The 20,151-nt window shown below is 49.7% G+C and overlaps 1 protein-coding gene across 6 annotated transcripts in view; it reads right to left on the reverse strand.

Moving 5' to 3' along the window:
- The window catches only part of LOC134909155 (beta-galactoside alpha-2,6-sialyltransferase 1-like), a 147,567-nt gene that overhangs the window by 70,188 nt on the left and 57,228 nt on the right, over positions 1-20,151 (reverse strand). For 3 of the 6 annotated variants that reach the window (XM_063915663.1, XM_063915664.1, XM_063915662.1), the window contains one exon: positions 13,743-13,914. In XM_063915663.1, coding sequence (XP_063771733.1) covers positions 13,743-13,914 — 172 coding nt within the window. Of the gene's footprint in view, positions 1-1,197; positions 1,848-4,665; positions 4,768-13,742; positions 13,915-18,288; positions 18,350-20,151 lie in introns of those variants that run through there. The other 3 variants (XR_010175857.1, XM_063915665.1, XM_063915667.1) reach the window with 3 other exon arrangements.

Genomic DNA, 20,151 nt, shown 5'->3' on the forward strand with positions numbered 1-20,151 from the left:
AATTTTATGGAGAAGTGATAACCAAACCACTTCTCTTTATGTGCACCGATAGTACAGCCCTTTCCTTTTCTTTTGTTGAATTTAGATTCACACACAGAAGGTTAATCACCACATGTGGAGCTCGTTAACTCTGCACTCAGGAAACTCATGGTACTGATAAGCTGTTTATCCCAGTGAGCAAAAGACACAGGATCCAGGACAGATGGCAGGGGTAAGTCACCAAATATGAGAACTACAGTCAGGATCATTACAGAAGGCAAGCATCCTTGATATCCAGGGATACCAGGAATTTCCCCTCCTCCAGAACTGAGACCACCGCTCTCAGAGACTCCATCTTGAACCTGAACACTTGTAAGTATGGGTTCAAGGACTTTAGGTTCAATATTGGCCTTACCGAACCGTCCGAATTCGTTACCACAAACAGGTTTGAGTAATAACCCCTGTTTCTTAGGTGAGGTGGAACTGGAACAATTACATTTGTGTGTACCAATTTTTGAATGGCTTCCTGCAGAATTGTTCTTTCTGTTAGCAAAGCTGGTAAGACTGATTTGAAGAATCTGTGAGATGGGAGTACCTGAAATTCCAGTCTGTACCCCTGGGCAACAATATCTTTTACCCAGGCGTCTAGGCACGCCGCCGCCCAGACGTGACTGAAATCTTTTAGTCTCGCTTCACACCTGACTGATCCCCAGGCTGTGAGGTCCACCGTCATGCCGAAGACTTGGAGGAAGCAGAACCTGGTTTCTGTTCCTGGTAAACTGCTGGTGCAGGTTGTCTGGATTTTCCCCGTCCTCCTCTAAAGAAGGTGGGGGGACCCTTGGATTTTTAAAATTTTGCGGTCTGAAAGGAATGCAGTGCAGGCGTAGGATAGGCTTTCCGAGCCGGTGTAGCTGCAAAGGGAAGAAAGGTTGACTTACCCGCAGTTGCCGTGGATATCCATGCATCCAGTGCTTCCCCAAACAGAAAGAATTTGATGGAGGGCGCTGTCAATCGCCGCTGGTGCTGGGGGTGATATATCCCCAAAGGAGTACAAATACAGAGAAAAACAAAAAGCACCTGCGCTCTGTTGCTAATAAGGGTGATTCCCCAACTTAGTTGTATATATAAAATAAGGTTTATAACCAATAAAAAGGACGGTAGGTTAATTTGTATTAAAATATATATTCAATTTAATCAAAGCAATATCTAAAAAGCAGAGATGTCTTTCAAACATAAAAGTATTTCAGTAAAATAATTTCATAGGTCATGGCACATTCACAGATCCCCTCGGGAGAAGTATATCATACCCCAGGCTAGGATTCCCTCCGGAATTAAGTCCACACTTGTAGGTAGAAGGATTGTCAAATGATGGAGTTCATTATGTCCCTTTTAAGCACAAAGTGCAAGCTTTTCATGCAGGTAGGGATATCTCCAATATCTCCACAGGTGAGTGTCCAGAGAAGAAAATCCAATTGGTGCCGTCCGGGTCATATTTGGAAAAGAATTCTCCAGTCTCATAGAGGGGATATTAGTGAAATGTCCAGCAATGTTGTCTCAACGCATTTCGCTGGTGTTGACAGCCAGCTTCCTCAGGAGTGAATGGTAGAGTCTGACCTGAGACTCCTTATAAACCCTATGCTGTTAGTGAAATTCAAGACACCTGATAGTCAATTAATTCAACAAACCTAACCGTCCCCAAACAGGGCCTGACCTGTGAAGGGTAGATTTTCCACGCTCTTCTTGGATTCCGCATCCACAGTCCATTGGCATAGCCAGAGTCCTCTGCATGCCGAGACCACCATGGAAGTAGCCCTTGCATTAAGCAGGCCAATGTCCTTCATGGCTTCCACCATAAAACCTGCCGAATCCTGTATGTGATGTAAAAACAAGTCAATGTCACTCCTATCCATAGATTCCTCTAGTATGGTGTCTGACCACTTTACTATAGCTGTAGAAATCCACACGCAAGCAATAGTGGGCCTTAAAGCCACGCCTGTAGCAGTGTATAGTGATTTGAGGGTAGTCTCAATCTTGCGGTTAGCCGGCTCCTTTAAGGCGGTTGAACCGGGGACAGGTAAAACCACCTTTTTAGACAATCTAGATACAGAAGCGTCTACTATAGGTGGGTTTTCCCACTTCTTCCTGTCCTCTTCAGGGAAAGGAAAAGCAATGAGAATTCTTTTAGGAATTTGGAATTTTTTCTCCGGGTTTTCCAGGATTTTTCAAACAAGGAGTTTAACGCCTTAGAAGCAGGTAAGGTAAGCTAGGATGCCTTATTTACAGTAAAATAAGTCTCTTCTTCCTGCTCAGGTACTTTCTCAGTAATGTGTAAAGCATGGCTTCAATCATTAGTTGCCCCGCTTTAGCAAGGGATGCAACCCCCCCACCCGCCACCTCACCCCACCCCCGCATATCCCCATCACCGTCTCCTGTATCTGAGTCGGTATCCGTGTCAGCTTGCATTATATGGGAAAGTGGACGTTTTTCCGGGTATATAGGTGGGGTTTTTGACGAAGTAGTGGGGGCCTGATATTGCAATCTTTCCACAGTCTTCTTCAAAAACTGAGTCTCTTAGTATGTGACATCCTCGTTGAAATCTGGGATATTATTCCCCTTAAAGAATCCACCTGTGCGGGTTTGGATTCAGAAGGCTGAGAAAGCATATTGCAGTCCTCAGCAGTGGCGGATTTAGGGGGGGGGGGGGGGGGCACTCGGGCCCGTGCCCCCCCTGTCATTTGTGACACCCCCCCCCCGGTGCCGCCGCATAGGGAGATGACGGGCGCCCGCTGAGATTGTGTTACCGGCGGGCGCCCGTCTCCCTGCACAGCGGCAGCCGGAGGCAGGAGCTCAGTACTGAGCTCCGGCTTCCGGCGCTGTCACTGTGCGCTATGGGAGAGACGTCAGTCATGACGTCTCTCTCATAGTGCTGAGTGACTGAGGAGCGGACGCCAGGAGGAGGAGGACTGCAGCGGCGCGGGAACGGGGCTCGGTAAGTATGTATTTTTCTTCCTTAATGCATCTACTGGGGGCTAACTATGGGGGACATTACTACTGGGGGGCATCAACAAGGGGCATTACTCCTGGGGGGTCAAACTACTGGGGGCATTATAACTGGGGCATCTACTGGGGGCATCACTACTGAGGGGTCATCTATTGGGGGCAGCTACTGGGGGCCATATTTACTGGGGGCCATCTACTGGGGGCATTACTACAGGGGGGTCATCTATTGGGGCAAACTCGTAGGGGGGCATTATTACTGGGGGGTCATCTATTGGGGGCAGCTACTGGGGCATTATTACTGGGGGGCATCTACTGGGGGCATTACTACTGGGGGGGTCATCTATTGGGGGCAGCTACTGGGGCATTATTACTGGGGGGCATCTACTGGGGGCATTACTACTGGGGGGTCATCTATTGGGGGCAGCTACTGGGGGACATTTTTCCTGGGGGGCATCTACTGGGGGCATTACTACTGGCAGGTCGTCTATTGGGGGCAAACTCCTAAGGGGCATTACTACTGGGGGCAAACTACTGGAGGACATTATTACTAGGGGGCATCTACTGGGGGCAAACTGCTGGGGGACATTATTACTGGGGGGGCATCTACTGGGGGACTATTACTGGGGGCCAACTACAAAGGTGCTAACTACTGGCGGTGTAACTACAGGGGCATTACTACTGGCGGCTTAACTACAGGGGCATTACTACTTGGGGGCTAAACTAAAGGGGGGGTAAACTACTGGGGTCATGACTGCAGGGGAATTACCACTGGGGGCATAATGACTGGGGGCATTACTACAGGCAACATTACTACTGGGGGCAATACGGGCATTGCATAAGGGGCACCACTACTATGGGGTCTATATAAGGGGCACTACCAGTACAGTGGATATTGCATAATGAGGGCTACAACTGTGGGCATTGTATAAGAAGCGCCACCTCACATGCACCGAAGCTGCACGCAAATGTACTTGCCCCTTCCATGGTGCCCCCCCTATCATTTTCTTCTGGATCCGCCCCTGGTCCTCAGTACATGGAATAGTTTCCTCAGGAGAAGATAAACACTCTGCAGCACAGTACACAGAGTCCTTAGACATGGTAACGTGAGATATACACACTTACACACACAGGAAAATGTCGGATACAGTTTCCCCCAGAGCACCCTCAGAGAGTCACAGAGTATAAGGAGCCAGCCACACAGTGCCCCTGTAGACAGTTATTATGATAAAAAAGGCGCTAACTAACTACCCTTAATAGAGCAGTTAGTACTGTTATCACACTTCTTCCCCAACCCTGTCTATAACACCCTGGTACCGTGAGGCATTGGAGTTATGTGGAAGGCAGCGCTCCCTGTCAGCGTTCTGTGTAATCTGCAGGGAGAAAATGGCACTGGTGAGTGCTGGATCCGTTCTGAGAGGAAGCCTCGCCCCCTGACCTGGTGTGCGGCTTCCCGCACTTATTATTTAAACGGGCCTGAGGATTTTATATGTTAACAGCGGGATTAGCCCCTGTTAACTCCATGACCAGTGTAGGGTTAATCTGCCGACTCAGGATGCCCCTCCAGCGTCAACATGCAGAGATGCTGCTGAGCCATATCGGAGCGCAGTCCCTCAGAGCTGCGCTCCAACCCATGTGCCGCCACACCCGCCGGCGACCCGCTAACCAGGACGCCGTCGCTGTACTCACCACTCTTCTATCTTCTGGCTCTGTTAGGGGGTGACAGCCGTGCTGCGGGAGTGAGCTGTCGTCTTGTGGGCTTGCGATCATCACCCTCAGGAGCTCAGTGTCCTGTCAGCGGAGATAGAGAACCATTAACTCTCTATTAAGTTGGTTCCTACTCCCCCCGCCCCCCCAAGTCCCACGAAGCAGGGAGCCTGTTGCCAGCAGCCTCCCTGTAAAACAACAAACTCTAATCTTTAAGAAAAAAATAAAACTAAGAAAACTCCTAGGAGCTCCCATATCTGTGACCGGCTCCTCTGGGCACATTTTCTAAACTGAGTCTGGTAGGAGGGGCATAGAGGGAGGGGCCAGCACACACTATTAAACTCTTAAAGTGCCAGTGGCTCCTAGTAGACCCGTCTATACCCCATGGTACTAAATTGGACCCCAGCATCCTCTAGGACATAAGAGAAATAATTTTACAATGGGGACCTATGGACATGGTGAAGATGGGGGTACAAAACACCCCCTAAAATTTTTTACAAAAATATTGTAATATATTATTAAAAATAATTTTTAAACTCTAAGTAAAAAAAAAAATTCTGAGTGGTTTTGCGTGGAAAAAGTAAGTTGAGTGGTTAAAGATACGTGCAATTGGGCAAACACAGGGCCTAATTCAGACCTGAACTCTAGGCTGCGATTTTTGCAGCCCTGCGATCAGATAGTCGCCGCCTACTGGTGGAGTGTATTTTAGCTGTGCAAGTGTTCGAACGCATGTGTAGCAGAGCTGCACAAACTGATTTTGTGGAGTCTTTGAGCAGCCCAGGACTTACTTATCTTGCGTTTTTCCAGACACTCCCTGAAAGTGGTGAGTTGCCACCCACAAACGCCCTCTTCCTGTCAGTCACCTTGCGATTGCTGGTGCGATCGCTTTTTTTTCGCACCATTCTGTCGCTATGCACTGATCCCCATTGCTGCGGTCCGTTGCACCTGCGCATTGCGGTGCATACGCATGCGTAGTTCGGACCTGATCGCAGGCTGTGAGAAAACGAAGCCTAGCAATCATGTCTGAATTACCCCCATAGAAAAGTGACATCACAAAGAGCACTTACTGTATGCTAGTTTTGCCTTTTCTGGTCCATGACTCATCCCATCCCTCCGAAGCTTCCTCAGTGTTTACAGTTACCTGGTGGCACCTTTGCTTTGCAAACAACTGAAATTTGCTCATAATGGTGCTAAGTCTGATTTTAGAGCAAAGCATTAAAAGCAAGTTGCCTTGCACCGAGACAAACCAAGTAGCAAAAACAAGGTGTGCAAATATATTTATTTGTTTTGCATGCAGGGTAAATACTGGCTGCTTTTGCCTGTAACCCACAAATGCTGGACAGCTTTATTTTTACACTGCAATTTAGATCTGAGTTTGGACAGGGAGGCATTTGATATGCCGGCTGTCGGGATCCCGGCGCTCACCATACAGATGCCAGAATCCCAACAGCCGGCATACCGACAACTATTTTCCCTCTTGGGGTGTCCATGACACTCCTGGAGGGAGAATAAATAGCGTGACGCACGTAGCTCACCACGATGCCCGCAGCGTGGCGAGCAAAACTAGCCCACAAGGGACTCTTTTGCGCTCACTCTGCTGCCTGCATGCCAACAGTCGGGATCCCGGCGCCGGAATGCAGGGCGCCGGGATCCCAAGCGCTGGCATAACGTACTAGACCCTTTGGACATGTTCCCGCTCAAAGCTACAGTTACTCTCTCTGCACTAACCTGAGCATAGGGACGTCCACTGCAGTCGCATCATTTACGTCTGACAGCGTATAATTGCTGATACATTGGTACCATCATTGGAAACCGGTACATGTCACAGAAACTGAGTGCCCCTGAAGATGCACAGGCTGAGCTGCTCTCCCAGGACACATAGGGGCTCTCTAGTAAGGAGAGCGAAATGACAGCATAGGAATGGAGAGAGTTAAACCTCCTGTGAGGGGTGGACCTAAATGTTATGAAAACAAAGTACAGCCAATGTTAGAGAGGGGAGGGATCAGTATATATAGGGATGTATAGCCTAGCTTGGTCTCTCTTGCTGCTGGTTTGCCTTCTGGTGAGTGTGACTGATTTGCACTTGCACTAGTTTTGTTTAGCTAGCTGATTAGAGATTCAATTTCCACTTTTACTGTTCACAGTATTCACTGTTATAACAGTACTTAGCCTTTCACCCTCCTCTCTCACCCCCCCCCCCCACATATTTCTTAATTTTTGGATTATGGCCTCCCCTTGCCCCCTCCGCTCTGCCAGGACCCCAGTGCGTTACCGCTCTGCTGGCCGGGATGCTGGGTCTGCGGATGGGCCTGCGGGCTCACCTGCCCGTTCCCCGTCCCCCGGCGCCAGCGCGGGTGCCCGCACGGCGGTGGCTGGGCGGACCCGGTCTTTCCGGCCCCTAGCTTCTGGTCCGGTGCTTACCTCCGGCCGCGGGCGGCAGGGGGGGCCGGGGGTACAGGGGAGCCGTTCGGAGGTGGCCGGGCATCGGCCTTCACCTTCACTTCTTGAGGGTGAGGCGCCGTTGCCGAGTGCAGGCACCCGCGGGCGCGCCAGAGCGGGCGGCCTCCGGGTGCTCCCATAACATCTTCCCACCCGTCCCCTTGCCACGGCCGCGGAGTGATGCCGGGCGGGGGGGCCGGGGTGGACGGAGAGCGGCGGCGGGTCGGACGAGGCTTGTCGCGGGGCCTCGTCCGGCGGTCCCTGTTTGCGGCACAGACACTGGGAGGACGGTGGCGGGTAGCGGCGGGACGCGCGCACGAGGTGCCCACCCACGCGCTCAGCCAGTGGCGCCGTTCACGCACGTGTGCACGCAGCGGCGCCGTCAGTATCAGCGTCTCCCCTGCTGCCTCCCTTACAGCAGGAGTCCGGCAGGGAACGGCGGCGGGGGGCGACATAGGATAGGGAGCACCAGCATGGAGCCCCGCAGAGGTGCCTTCCCTGCAGACGGGGAGAGCTCCGGCCTGCGGTGGGAGGGCGTGCGCGGGGGGGGCAGGTGGCAGGCGCAGCAGCAGTAGGGAGGGCCGGCAGGTGCGGGTTAGGCGAGATGATTGGTGGGGGACCACGCCATTCGTGGTCAGGGGGGCCAGCGAATCACTAGCGAGACGGGCGGGGCTTGGGTCGTCGGGTCCCTTGTCAGCGACTGCCTGCCGGCGGGCCAGGAGAGGTGCGCCGGCTTCGGCGGGGGCTCCCGCTGGTGCCGGTAACGATTTTTGGGGAAGTCAGGAGGCTTCCGGTGAGTTGGCGTCGGCTCTGTCGATGGTAGTGGCGGCATTGGGCCCATTGGCCGCAGCAGCATCCCTGGGGGCAGCAGGGCATTCCGGCGCGCGCGCCTAAGCAGGGGCGTCCGGTACACAGCAAGGCTCAGCGAATAGCGTGCGCTTGACGTGACCTGGGGGCGGCCGCGGCGCAGTTCGGACACCGTCCGGTACGGACGGAGCGCGGTCGCGAGGTGGGGACGTCTTTGCCCCGGAGTGCTAGGCATGCCCCGGGAGTGGCTTCCGGTTCCCGTGCTTTGCTTTCTTTTGCAGGAGATCGCGGAGTGGTGGAGTTGGACGCGAGCGATGAGGAGGATTGCGAAGTTTCCACACCAGAAGACGCCCTGTCCGAGCAGTCGTCAGCATCAGGTGAGATTGACCAGCCAGCGTCGGGGTCCAGCACGCGCTCCAGTTCTCTCAGTTCCTCCTCTTCTTCATCCCTGTCGTCGCAAGCGTCCGACGCCAGTAGCACGACTAGGGCAAAAAAGTGTGCGACGAAGTACACTAACAGGGCGGCGGGACAGCAGTAGAGGCGGAAGAGACACAAGCGGCTTAGCGAAGACGCTCGCAGGGTCAAGAAACGCCGCGATTTGCCTGGGGTAGTTCACTGTGATTATACGGCAGTTTTGAGGGGGTTGCGGGATAGCTGCCGTAGGAAGATCGGCAGGAGCGACTTTGTGGATATGTTCGTGCTGACTAAGGATGCGAAGAAGGAGTATAAGGCAGCGACGGCTAAGAAAGGCATCGGAGCTGAAGCTTTCCGAACTTTCGACAACTGGCTTGCCGGTTTTTGCGTCTTTGCGGCGTGTTATCTGGAAGATAGGCCTGACAAACATATGAACGTCATACGATACCTGCACTTGATACACGATATGCAGCGCACATCGGCAGGTCTCGAATGGCGGATGTATGACGAGAAGTTCCGAGAGAAGCAGGACTGCTTACAGATTATTGACTTCGGTTGCAAGGACGTAGAGGTCTGGCTCCAGGTCACCCGGGCTTCTCTAACCGCAAAGGAGCCCCGGAATATGGGGGCGGATGGGCTACGCGCGGGGTCGTCCGCTCAGGGGAGTAACGCGGAAGGGGGACAGAGTAAGAAAGGTAGGTTGGCTGTCCGCGGAGGTGGGCAGGCCGCCGCGAAGGGGAAATGCTTCGCGTTTAATAATGCGACCTGTTCCTTCGGCAAGCAGTGTCGGTTTCGACATTCGTGCTTGCAGTGTGGCGGCTTCCACCCGGCCTCCAACTGTTTTAAGGGAAATCGGCAAGGCGCGAGGGGAAAGCAAAGCTACGCAAGACCCGGCGCGAGCGGGATCGCTCCGCAGGGCCCCAACGCCAATTAACTTGGACGCCATGTCCAAATGGTTGGATTGGTATCCGAATAGTGCAGACGCTCCGTTTTTGTTTCAAGGTTTTAAGTTTGGTTTCCGCTTGCCTGTTGCGGGCGAAGTATATGTTAAGGCTCTCCGGAATCTGCAGTCCGCTCGTGCCTTGCCGTCCATTTTGCGCGAGAAAGTGGATAAAGAGGTGCGCATGGGTAGGATGGAGGGCCCGTTTAGCTCGCCCCCTGTGGATGACTTGGTCATTTTCCCAGTGGGGGTAGTCCCCAAGAAGACTCCGGGTGCCTTTCAGGTCATTCAACATCTTTCTTACCCGTCCGGGTTGTCGGTCAACGACGCGATACGCCGCACACTGCTCGGTGGTGTACCAGTCATTTGACGAGGCGCTGGAGTTGGTTCGTAGTTATGGCCCGGGAGCACTGATGGCTAAGATCGATGTTGAGTCCGCGTTTCGGTTGCTCCCATTGCATCCGGACTCATTCCGTTTCATGGGTTTTCGGATAGGAGCGGAATATTTCATTGACAAATGTTTGCCGATGGGATGTTCCGTTTCCTGCTCGTTTTTTGAAAGGTTTAGCACATTCTTGCATTGGTGCATGGAGTCTTCCTCAGGGGGTCATGGGGTCGCGTATTACCTCGATGATTTCCTCTGTGTGGGACCGGCGAATTCGCCACGCTGCAGCGACTTGCTGTTCAGCATCCGAGCATTGTTTTATCATTTTGGCGTTCCTGTGGCTGAGGATAAAACAGAGGGGCCAGTTTCCTGTTTGTCGTTCTTGGGGATTGAAATTGACTCGGTGTCAGGCTCCTCAGGCCAAGGTCGCGAAGCTCCGCGAGGTTATTTGCCAGTTCGTGTTGTCGCGCAAAGTCACGCTGAGACAGGCGCAGTCCTTGCTGGGCCTTTTGAACTTTGCTTGCCGGGTGATCCCGATGGGCAGGGTTTTCTGCCGAAAACTGGAAAGGGCGACGGCGGGGTGTGCCAGACCGCATCATTTCATTCGGTTATCCTCCGAGATTAAGAGGGATTTGGCCATCTGGGCCTCGTTCCTGGAGGACTTTAATGGGGTGCGTATCTGGCTGGCCCCAACGATCGACACTGCTAGGTTACAGCTGTTTACCTACGCGGCGGGTTCCTCTGGGTTCGGTTGCTACCTAGAGGGATCTTGGTGCGTGGCCGTGTGGCCTGAGGAATGGCATCGCGAAGGTTTCACTAAGGACCTTTTGCTGCTGGAGCTTTTCCCCATTATGGTGGCACTGGAGGTTTGGGGCGATCGTCTGGCTCATCGCAGCATTTTGTTTAGATGTGACAATCTGGGCGTGGTGCATGCGATCAATAACCAGAGGGCGAAGTCGCTGGTGGTTCTGAGGGTGCTCGGGCGATTGCTGCTGACATGCTTGCATAAGAATGTATGGTTCTGCGCGCAGCATGTGCCAGGGCTTGAGAACGGAATTGCCGACGCGTTGTCCCGCGGGCAGTGGGAGAGATTTCGTTTGTTGGCGCCCGAGGCCGATGAGCGTGGGTTTCAATGTCCCGGTTATGTCTGGCAGGTGATCGGACCGGACTGGAGGGTCTAGCGATGCGGTTAGTGGCTCCGAACCCGCTCAAGGCTTACGGACAAGCTTGGAGCGTGTGGGAAGAGTTTGTCCGAGGACGTAGTCATGAAGGTAATAGCGGGCATCGGATGATGCTTTCTTTTATTTGGCAGCTTTTTGTCACGGGTAGGTCCAGAGCGGTGGTGTCCCGATACTTAGCTGGGATTTCGTTTTTTAGTAAAATCAAGGGTGTCCCTGACGTGACAAAGAGCGGGCTTCCGGTTAAGGCGATGAAAGGGTGGGCGCGCGTGGCGCCAACGCCGCCTGATAGGCGACGGCCCATCGATGCGGCCTTGCTACCGGCTGTCATCGATGCAGTTGGTGGTATCGCGTCGTCAATTTTTGAATCACTGTTGTTCCAGTTGGCGTTCTCCATGGCTTACCACGGAGCCTTTCGGGTTTCGGAGCTGGTAGCGCCATCTAAGGCTCGCGCATGCTTCTGGATGACGTGGTGGTGAGAGGTCCTTGCTGTGCAGATTGCGTCGCTCTAAGACAGACCAAGTAGGTAGAGGGCGATGGGTCACTTTGGTTCCGTCTCTGGAGGAGAGCATTTGCCAGGTGAGGTTGGCATCGAAATATGCAGCGGTTCGGCCCGGTGTGCAGGGGTCGTGGTTGCTGCATTATGACGGTTATCCTTTAACGAAATATCAGTTTCGTTGGATGCTGAGTCGCTGTCTGGCGAGCTTGGGCCTTTCACCCGCTGCTTTCGGTACGCATTCCTTCCGTATCGGGGCGACGACGTTGGCTGCGTCGGCTGGGTTTTCCGTTGCAGAGATCCAGGTGGTGGGGCGAAGGAAGTCGTCAAGTTACAGACTATATATTCGCCCGGTTCCATGAGTTTTTTGTTTGACTAACAGTTCAGTTTATTAGTCGTTGTATAAGTTCATGTTGTAAGGTTAAGTACGTCCTTGTGCAGTTTGTGTCTGTTCGTCTCCCTTGTTCATCCTATTCAGGGATTAGCTACTCGCCGCTGCTGGCAGCGGGGGTCTGGAGTTCTTTTGTGATTTTTTGCCTGACTTGATGGTTTGAATTCTAATCTACAATTCGGCTGATCAGTACAAATCAAAGTCCCTCAGCAAGTTTTTACGCTTTCACCTCCAGCTGAGTTCTTACATGTTTTTCCCATTTTAAACCCCCCCCTTTTTAATTTATTTATTTTGTTTTGATCTTTCCCGTTGTGTGTTTATGTTATGTTTCGATTGGCTGCGCAGCCAGGTTTTTGGCCTCGTATGGGGCGCAGTTTTTTCCTTGGGCTCATGGCGTTTGTTGGCTTGGTTGGCGGGGGATGATGTGGCAAGATCTGAAGATTAGATTGGTCAGTCAGGTCAGCGAGCATGGAGTCCCTTGGGTGCTGGTTGTCCATTTGGGTGGCAATGATCTGGGGAAGAGGACATCTTTGGAGCTGCGGTGGGCCATGATGGAGGATCTGGCCAGTGTGGCCGCAGCGTGGCCCAATTGTGTTTTGGTGTACTTTATGATGGTGCCAAGGTTGCGTTGGCGAGGAGTGGTGGACGGTCGCCCAATTGATGAGGCCAGGCAAAAGGTGAATGCGGCGGTGGCGAAGTGGGTGTTGGCCCACGGAGGGAAAGTGGTTCGCCACCCTAGGATTCGGTTTCGTGACAGTCACCTTTTTCGACCCGATGGTGTGCACCTGTCCAAGGAAGGGATGCTGTTTTACCTGGAGGATCTGTTTCTGGTGTTGCAGGAGTTAGGTTGAGGGTATGGTGGCGGTGCGAAGACTCTGGGGAAGAGTCTTTCGCTGTTGGCGGAAAAGAACGGCAGGTTGTAGTTTGACTTGTTAGTCACAGTTGTTTACAGTATTGGTGTGGTTTAGGTGCAATCACCTCCATTGACTTTTAAGGCCGCTAGATCACCCATCAGGGGGCAGCGTCATCACCCATCAGGGTGGGCAGTCAGCGTGGAGGTCTGAGTCGGGCACCTATTACCTAGGTATGGTTTGTGGTAAATTAGGATCGTTTGGGTTTTAATGTTTTTTGAGGTTATCGTCAGTTGAATATAGCCGTTCTTTTTTCTGCCACCATATGCCGGCTGAATCGGCATGTTAACTAAATTTTACTTTACAGGTTTTTTCTTATGGTTAGGGTACAATAAATAGCTAACAATTTTCTGCCAAATTCAAGTCTCCGTGTCATTATTTCTTGGTATTAAAGGTATTGAATGCTTTACTTTTGAATAAAGGTCCACACATTATCAATAGGAGGTTTACAAGATCGCAACTGCTAATTCATGCATACCCAGAAAATGCCATCCGAACAGCCGTGATATATCTGCGTTTACCTGTACACACCCCATTACCACCCCCAAATGCTGTCTTACTTTCACTCACTTTGCAACTAACTCCACGGTATGACCGCAATCGCAATTCGCTCACTGCGTGTGCACACTTCGGCTGAGATGCATGCGCAGTAAGAAAACATCGACCGATGTGCTTGCAATAGTTACAGAATCTGAATTATGCCTAAGGTGCACAGTTATTACTTGCTTTTTTCATTTGTTCCAAACTCCAAATCAGTCCTCTATAAGAGTATTAAGCATTATAATACCATTCTATTTAACTTGATGGTGCACAAAGCACTATGCTCCAAACATTTAGCCAGCAAGATATATAGATCATTTTGCATGTTCTACTAATAAATATGGCATATTAAAACATGTTAGCAGACTTGGATTCTGTGAATTGATATACACTACTTGTTTTGTGAGGAACACCTTTCCTCTGCCAAACCTATATAAACATATGCTTCTGCGCAAATGCCACCATCTTGTTCTACAAGCATATGGCGGATACTGAGGCTTACAGCTGGAAAATCTGCTTTGCACGACACCTCTGACACTTTCTGTTTTGTTTACTTACCGAGTGACCCTGATGAAGGAGGGTTGGGTTGGATTAGTTCTGGTGAGTTCTCCTGAATTATGTTCCAAAGTTGCCAGGAGCTCTTTGGGTTCAGGATGTAAAATGGCTGATCTGGGTTTTGCCTGCTATAATTAATGTATCGTTCAAAGAAGCGAAATTCCGGCTTGTACATCTGAGGAGTATTATGAGATATAGTGTCACTGCGCCATGCAGAGTTATAGAACAATAAACAGAATACTGAACTAACAACATTATACATATGAATCAGATTTGTCTGGCATGCTGTTTTATAAATCAATCACCTACAGTAAGGCAATTATGGGGTATGTTTTACTCCTATCTACGACCCTTCAGAGCCTTTGAATTGTCATATAAATAAAAGATAATAATAGTCATAATAAAAGTAGTAATAATAATAATAATACTATATCAGGCACTGACTATAAGCTCTAATGGGCAAATGAATGGTACAGTAGGTGAAGACAGTGGAAAATCTTTGCTTTTAATGCGCTGCACCATTTCTCCGAAGTTAGTACTGGACAGATGGTGCCAGTCAATTGCCAGCAGATGGGCATAAGTTTCAGGTAGCAATGCATTTGGGTTCAGGATGTATGGTACGGGATTCCTCTAGACCCAGTGGCCCATGTGCATGGCACACACTGCACCTATTATAGCATTGCTTATGTTCTGTACATTTTTTGGAGTTACAGCCAACAGTAGAGTTGGCTTCTTAAAAGTGTTATGGGCCCTACACACTGGGCGATAATACTGAAAGATATGAACGATCTAGTTTATTAATGAACGAGATACCATTCATATCTTTCAGTGTGGAGGCACCAGCGATGAACGTTCATCGCTGGTGCCCCGTCGCTTGTGCATGCAGGACAATATGGATGATCTTGTCCATATTTGCCTGCACTGCTATGGAGCCGGGTGACGGGGGGAGTGAAGAAACTGCACTCCCCCTGTCACTGCCCCCCCCCCCCCCCCTGCCGCCGGGTCGTCCGTCAGACGTATCCGTCGTCGGGCAGCTCGGCAGCGGATTGCAAAGTGTGAAGGGCCCATTAGCCAACCTATTATGTGGATTGGCTTCCTATTGGTCTGCCACATCACTAAAGGTGTATTAATGCCTGTTGGGACCAGTGTGCATCGGGCTCCATCAATCAGACCTGCTAATATTAGTGCCATCTTTCCAGTAACATTTTCAGAAAGATGGAGCATGCAAAAAACATAGCAAAGGCCACAGTTCTTCATTCCTTCTGCACCATCTTTCCAAAGATATAATCGGCACGACTGTCAGAAAACACAGTGTGGAGACCTGGGCCCCCATTGGCTCATGTGAAGTGCCCACCCTGCCCTCATTATTGATATCACATTAGCTTAGGATGCATTGGCAGTGCCAGAAAAATCCCCCATATGATTTTTATAATCTGCCCTTGCCTAGGCTACTTATGTTGTGCCCACATGCAAAAATAAGATCTTGTGTTGTGAAGCAAGACTTTTAATTGAGCTTCAATGAGTGGGCAAAGCTAATTTACCCAGTGTTCCTGAGTAGGTCTGAAGCTGTAGATCTAATAGCATTATAGTCAGAGAAACATTAAAAGTACATTTGAAGTTTGAAACTGTGAATACAGTTTTTTGACTCGCGGCCCAGCTGTCGCTATACTGACAGCCAGGATCCCCCAATTGCAATTGTTTTTTGCAAGCTGACATTCTACGGGCTCTGGTTAGCAGTGTGTGAAAAAACAAATCACGATTTTAAAAAAATAAATAAACCCCAAAAAACTGTTTTGTTTTGTTTTAATCGGATTTTTTATATTTATATTTTATTTTTAATAAAATGATCAAGTAAACAAATAAACCAAGTAAAAACAATATTACAAAGTTCTTTTAAAATACTGTAACTTTAATATATTTCATTTAAATGACTTGACAGTGTCACCATGAATCATGGCATGGCAGGGCACAGCAAACTACACACTAATCACCTGATTTGTAAATCTGAATAAGCACAAAGAAACAAGTTTTGCAGCTTTGTCAGTCCCCCGAGTAAATAGTACCTGCTCCCCCCTCCCCCTCTCGGCGCCAGAGGTGGTGTGGTGTTAAACCATACTTGCTTACTCTCCAAAAATGGCCTGGAGGCTCCCAAAAATCAGGTGGCCCCCCCGCCCCCCCGGAAGAATCGGCAAGCGTCCTGATTATTGCAGCCCCCCGGACCCAGCCGCCCACTTTGGGAGTGAAGTTCAGCTGATTCTCGCTGAATTGCATCATCATAGCCATGCCCCCTGATATATAATGCCGGTAATCTTGGCTATGACAACATCATCACAACTACCATGCCCCCGTGCAGCTCCATTTACATAGACCTGCCCTCGCTCACCCCCTGTGAGGGAACATGAGCCCGTCGCACTCCCCTTCAGTGCCATCGTGACTTCCTTGCTCCCGGAGAGAGCAGCCAGGAAGTCGGCAATTATGAGTAAAAGCTTGGTAAAAACATGGATGTGTACTCAAACTCTACATCCATGGTAATATATATTGAACTCTTGAAACACAACTGTCAAAAATGTCAATTTACAAAGTTAATTTTATCAATACATTAAACATCTTGATTTTTGTAAAATAAATCATGTGATTTAAATCATGATCATTACATCAGCACACCCTGCTATTTAGTAAACACAAACATGTATTTTCTCCAGTATTTTAGCTGGAGAAAAGACATTTTCTCTCTTCCCCTTATTTATAGAAAAGAAAACTGCAGTGAAATTGCCAAATGTCGGAATGCACGCAATAAGGTGAGGCTGTATTGCATAGAATACATGATACATCCAGCCTATAGAATTCAAAATTAAACATCTGGCTGATACTTTTGATAAAAACTGCCCCTAGGAGAATATTTTCTGGGTAAACCTCCCTTGTCTAGCATATTTATTAAATTCATTTTGCATGAAATCTTGCAAATGTTAAGTAGCTACAGGATTAAGAAGGGGGACAACAGGACAATAATAGCCCCCCAAAGGTTTCTATAGGGGGGTACTAAATAATGAAATTGATCAAGTTCCAGAAAGCGTACATATAATAAATGTGTAATGCAGCATTAACTCTACAAAGGGTTGTTACACTATTCAACAGCAGTTTGATTGTTGCCGTGAGTTTAATATAGTAAATATGTACAGTATGACGTCTATGTGACTGCATGCACATCAAATGCTGTGGCGCTGAGGAGAAGGAGGGAGGGGGGGGGGGGGGTTGCAGGGGGAGTGTACACTCTTTGCCCATGCCAGTGTCTGTTGGAGGGGCCCTGCAGCACCTGGGTCCTGCAGCCCCCCCACCCACCCCACCCCACGGTCACATCATTGCAGACAGCGGCCAGGCAGTGAGAGGACTGACTGACTGCCCCAGCACAGCACACACTGCTGTGTCCTGGGCTAGGCAGCGAGGCAGCAGCAGCAGTCAGCCCCTCTTCTGTGTGTGGTGATGTGTGATCGCACCTGGCCCCGCCACCCACCAAATCTATCAAAGGCACCACCACCCTGCACAACCCCCTCCTCCTCGGCTTGCGGACGCGCATAAAGAATTTTTTTTATTTTTTTTGTAAGCAGGGGCCCCGTTGGTCATGCCCCCTCCCATTACTGGGGCCCGGCAGAGCTGTAGGTGCCCCTGATTAAATGTGTGATATGTGCATATGTAATGTGGCAGAATTTCACTGAAAAAGGGTGAAATCTCATCTGGCCTTTAATACTTTCACTATATTACATCTGTAACCATAAGTGTGGTATGGGAGCACTGGTTTATTATGTGCATGTGTCGTTGCAAAGCTGAAAATTAAAAAGGTCAGCAAAATCAATATTGAGGCTCTTTTCAGAAAAAAGTAAGTACTGTACGTGGGTCCGGTAGTGCCGTTACTGAGGTCCGCAGATCTTCTTGAGTTTCCTTTGCTGTGTAGGTGGGAGGTGGGATCACTGTCTATCTATCCACTTGGATGGTGGGACCGGCATTACGTCATACCGGAAGTCAAGGAAACACTAGTTTGCAGGAATCTAAGACTTGCAAACTCTCTTTGTTCTAAGGAATAGGATTGCCACCTAGCAATAGCTGGTGGGTTAGGTGCAAGCCTCCCTGACGAATCGCTGGAAAGGTATAGTGAAAGAAGACTTTCACTTACCTTTCCACACCCTGGGGAGAGCGGGGTCAGAGCCGCGGGTAGCGGCCGCTCCGGGACCCGAGCGCGCGCTGGGCACGCCCCCAGAAGGCGCTAGGCCCCACCCCCAGATTTAGATTTTACGGAAGCTTACAGATGGCAATCCCAACTAGAACAAGAGAGTACATTTTTTAAGAGGTAAGATCACCCTAGCTCCTGTAACCTAGTAACAAAGGACAATGTATATGCAGAAACGAAATGTGTTTACTAGAAACTCCTCAACAGTAATACAGGTGATAAGAAAAAACAACTGGCGATGGCCAAGAAAGAACTGTTATGCTGTTGTGAAATTAGCATATAAGCAAAGCTTCTGCAACTTGCAAAGCTCATTAAAGATATTTGTAAGGCTATTTTTGTTCTTTAGGTTGCTGCGTCTGCGGCTGCTTCTTCGTACCTTTTGGAGCGCCTGAAATCCAAGAGAAAAAACAGGCATAATTAATGACTGTTGTTCGAGATTACAACCAACAGACCTAGCAAGGTATAGGGTGGGTAGGGTGGGAGCTGTTGCTAGATGGCAATCCTATTCCCTAGAACAAAGAGAGTTTGCAGGACATAGATTCCTGCAAACTAGTGTTTGTTCGTCGGGAGGCTTGCCACCTAGCAACAGCTGGTGGGTAGACTACCACATACCTGGTGGTTGTTCTAAGGAATTCTATCCTTTGAGTATCAGAAGGCCTCCAATAATGTTTCACGAAGGTACGAGTGGACGACCAACGTGCGGCCTGCATTATGGATTGTAAGGTTAAGCCTCTAGCCGCTGCCGAAGTGACGGCAGCTCCGCGGATGGAGTGTCCCTTGAAAATGGAGGTATCTATTCCTGAGCTTTGCATGGCAGAAACTATCCATCCCCTGATTGTAGAGGGTCTGGCCAGATGAAAAGGCTTTCAGCACGTGATAAAAAGGTTAGAAATGTTATCTCTCCATGGAGCTGTTGTTGTGAGGTAAGCGGATAAGCACTCAACTATGTAATGATCCGTGTCTGACTGGTCACTGACTAGGTCAAACTCAACCAAAGGGTTTTGAATGGAGCTGGTCTTTGTGTGACCTTTAAGGATTATATGGAAACCCATTGGAGTGGTTGTCATCCAGGGTTCGGATGTGTCTATTAAGGAAAGTTTGGCTCCTCTGGCTGCGAACGCTAGTGCTAGTAGAGAAGCTAGTTTTCTTGAAAGATTGGAGATGTCGGAATCTGAAGTTATTGTGGCTAAATAATTTAAGAAATGATTAATGTCCCACGTGGAAGAGTATCGCGGACATGGTGACCTAGACAAGAAGATACCTTTGAGTAATCTAAGGTACATCTTGTTTTCCGTAAGCCCTGGAATGAGAAGAGCTAGGGCTGAGCCATACGACCATATGGTGGTGGATGCCAGGCTTGACTCAAACTTAACGGCTAGGAAGTCTATCGCTAAGTTAGGTTCAGAAAGAGAAGCCGAAGGAAGATTTTGAGAAGCTTGCCAAGACATGAACTCATTTATGATGGACTGGTACCTGGATTTTGTTCTGGGTCTAAGGGAAGCATTTATCAAGGTTACTGAGGCAGTCGAGAGGTTAGTGGTGGTCAGCAACTGAGTAATGTCGCTATCCACATGCAATGTGGAAGTTCCTGAAGGAGGTCAGGAGTCCCTTGGAAACCATCCTTGGACATGCCTAGGGGAAGCTTGGGTCCCTTGTGAAGAGGGTTCATCAAGGGGAACCAGACTCGGGAAGGCCAAACAGGGAAAACCAAGACGAGTTGAGGTACTCTGTCTGTCTAGATCTTGTGAAGTACTTTCAGTAGCATAGCTGGGGGAGGGAAAGCATAAGGGAGAACTAGATCTGTCCACGGAAAAGACATTGCGTCCGAGTGGAGAGCCCCTTGAGTCCAGATTTTGGACACGAAGGTTGGGACCTGTGTGTTCGATGGAGTTGCAAACAGGTCTACTTGCGGTTGACCAAAGGTTTTCACAATACTCTCAGAGTCGCCCGATCCAGTGTTAATTTCTTCCTGGATAAGGAGTTGGCAAATTCTTTTAGTTCTCCTGGGACGTATGTTGCAGAGAGGAGTATGGACCTTTCCACCGCCCAGTTCCAGATGTCTATAGCTTCTTGACAGAGAGTCAGGGATCGAGTACCCCCCATTCTGTTGAGGTAGGACACTGCAGTCCTGTTGTCTAGACATAGAAGAACTTAGTTGTTCTGGAAGGTCGGGGGAACTAGAGAGGAAAG

This window comes from Pseudophryne corroboree, chromosome 4 (assembly GCF_028390025.1).
Source record: "Pseudophryne corroboree isolate aPseCor3 chromosome 4, aPseCor3.hap2, whole genome shotgun sequence".
Classification (NCBI taxonomy): domain Eukaryota; kingdom Metazoa; phylum Chordata; class Amphibia; order Anura; family Myobatrachidae; genus Pseudophryne; species Pseudophryne corroboree.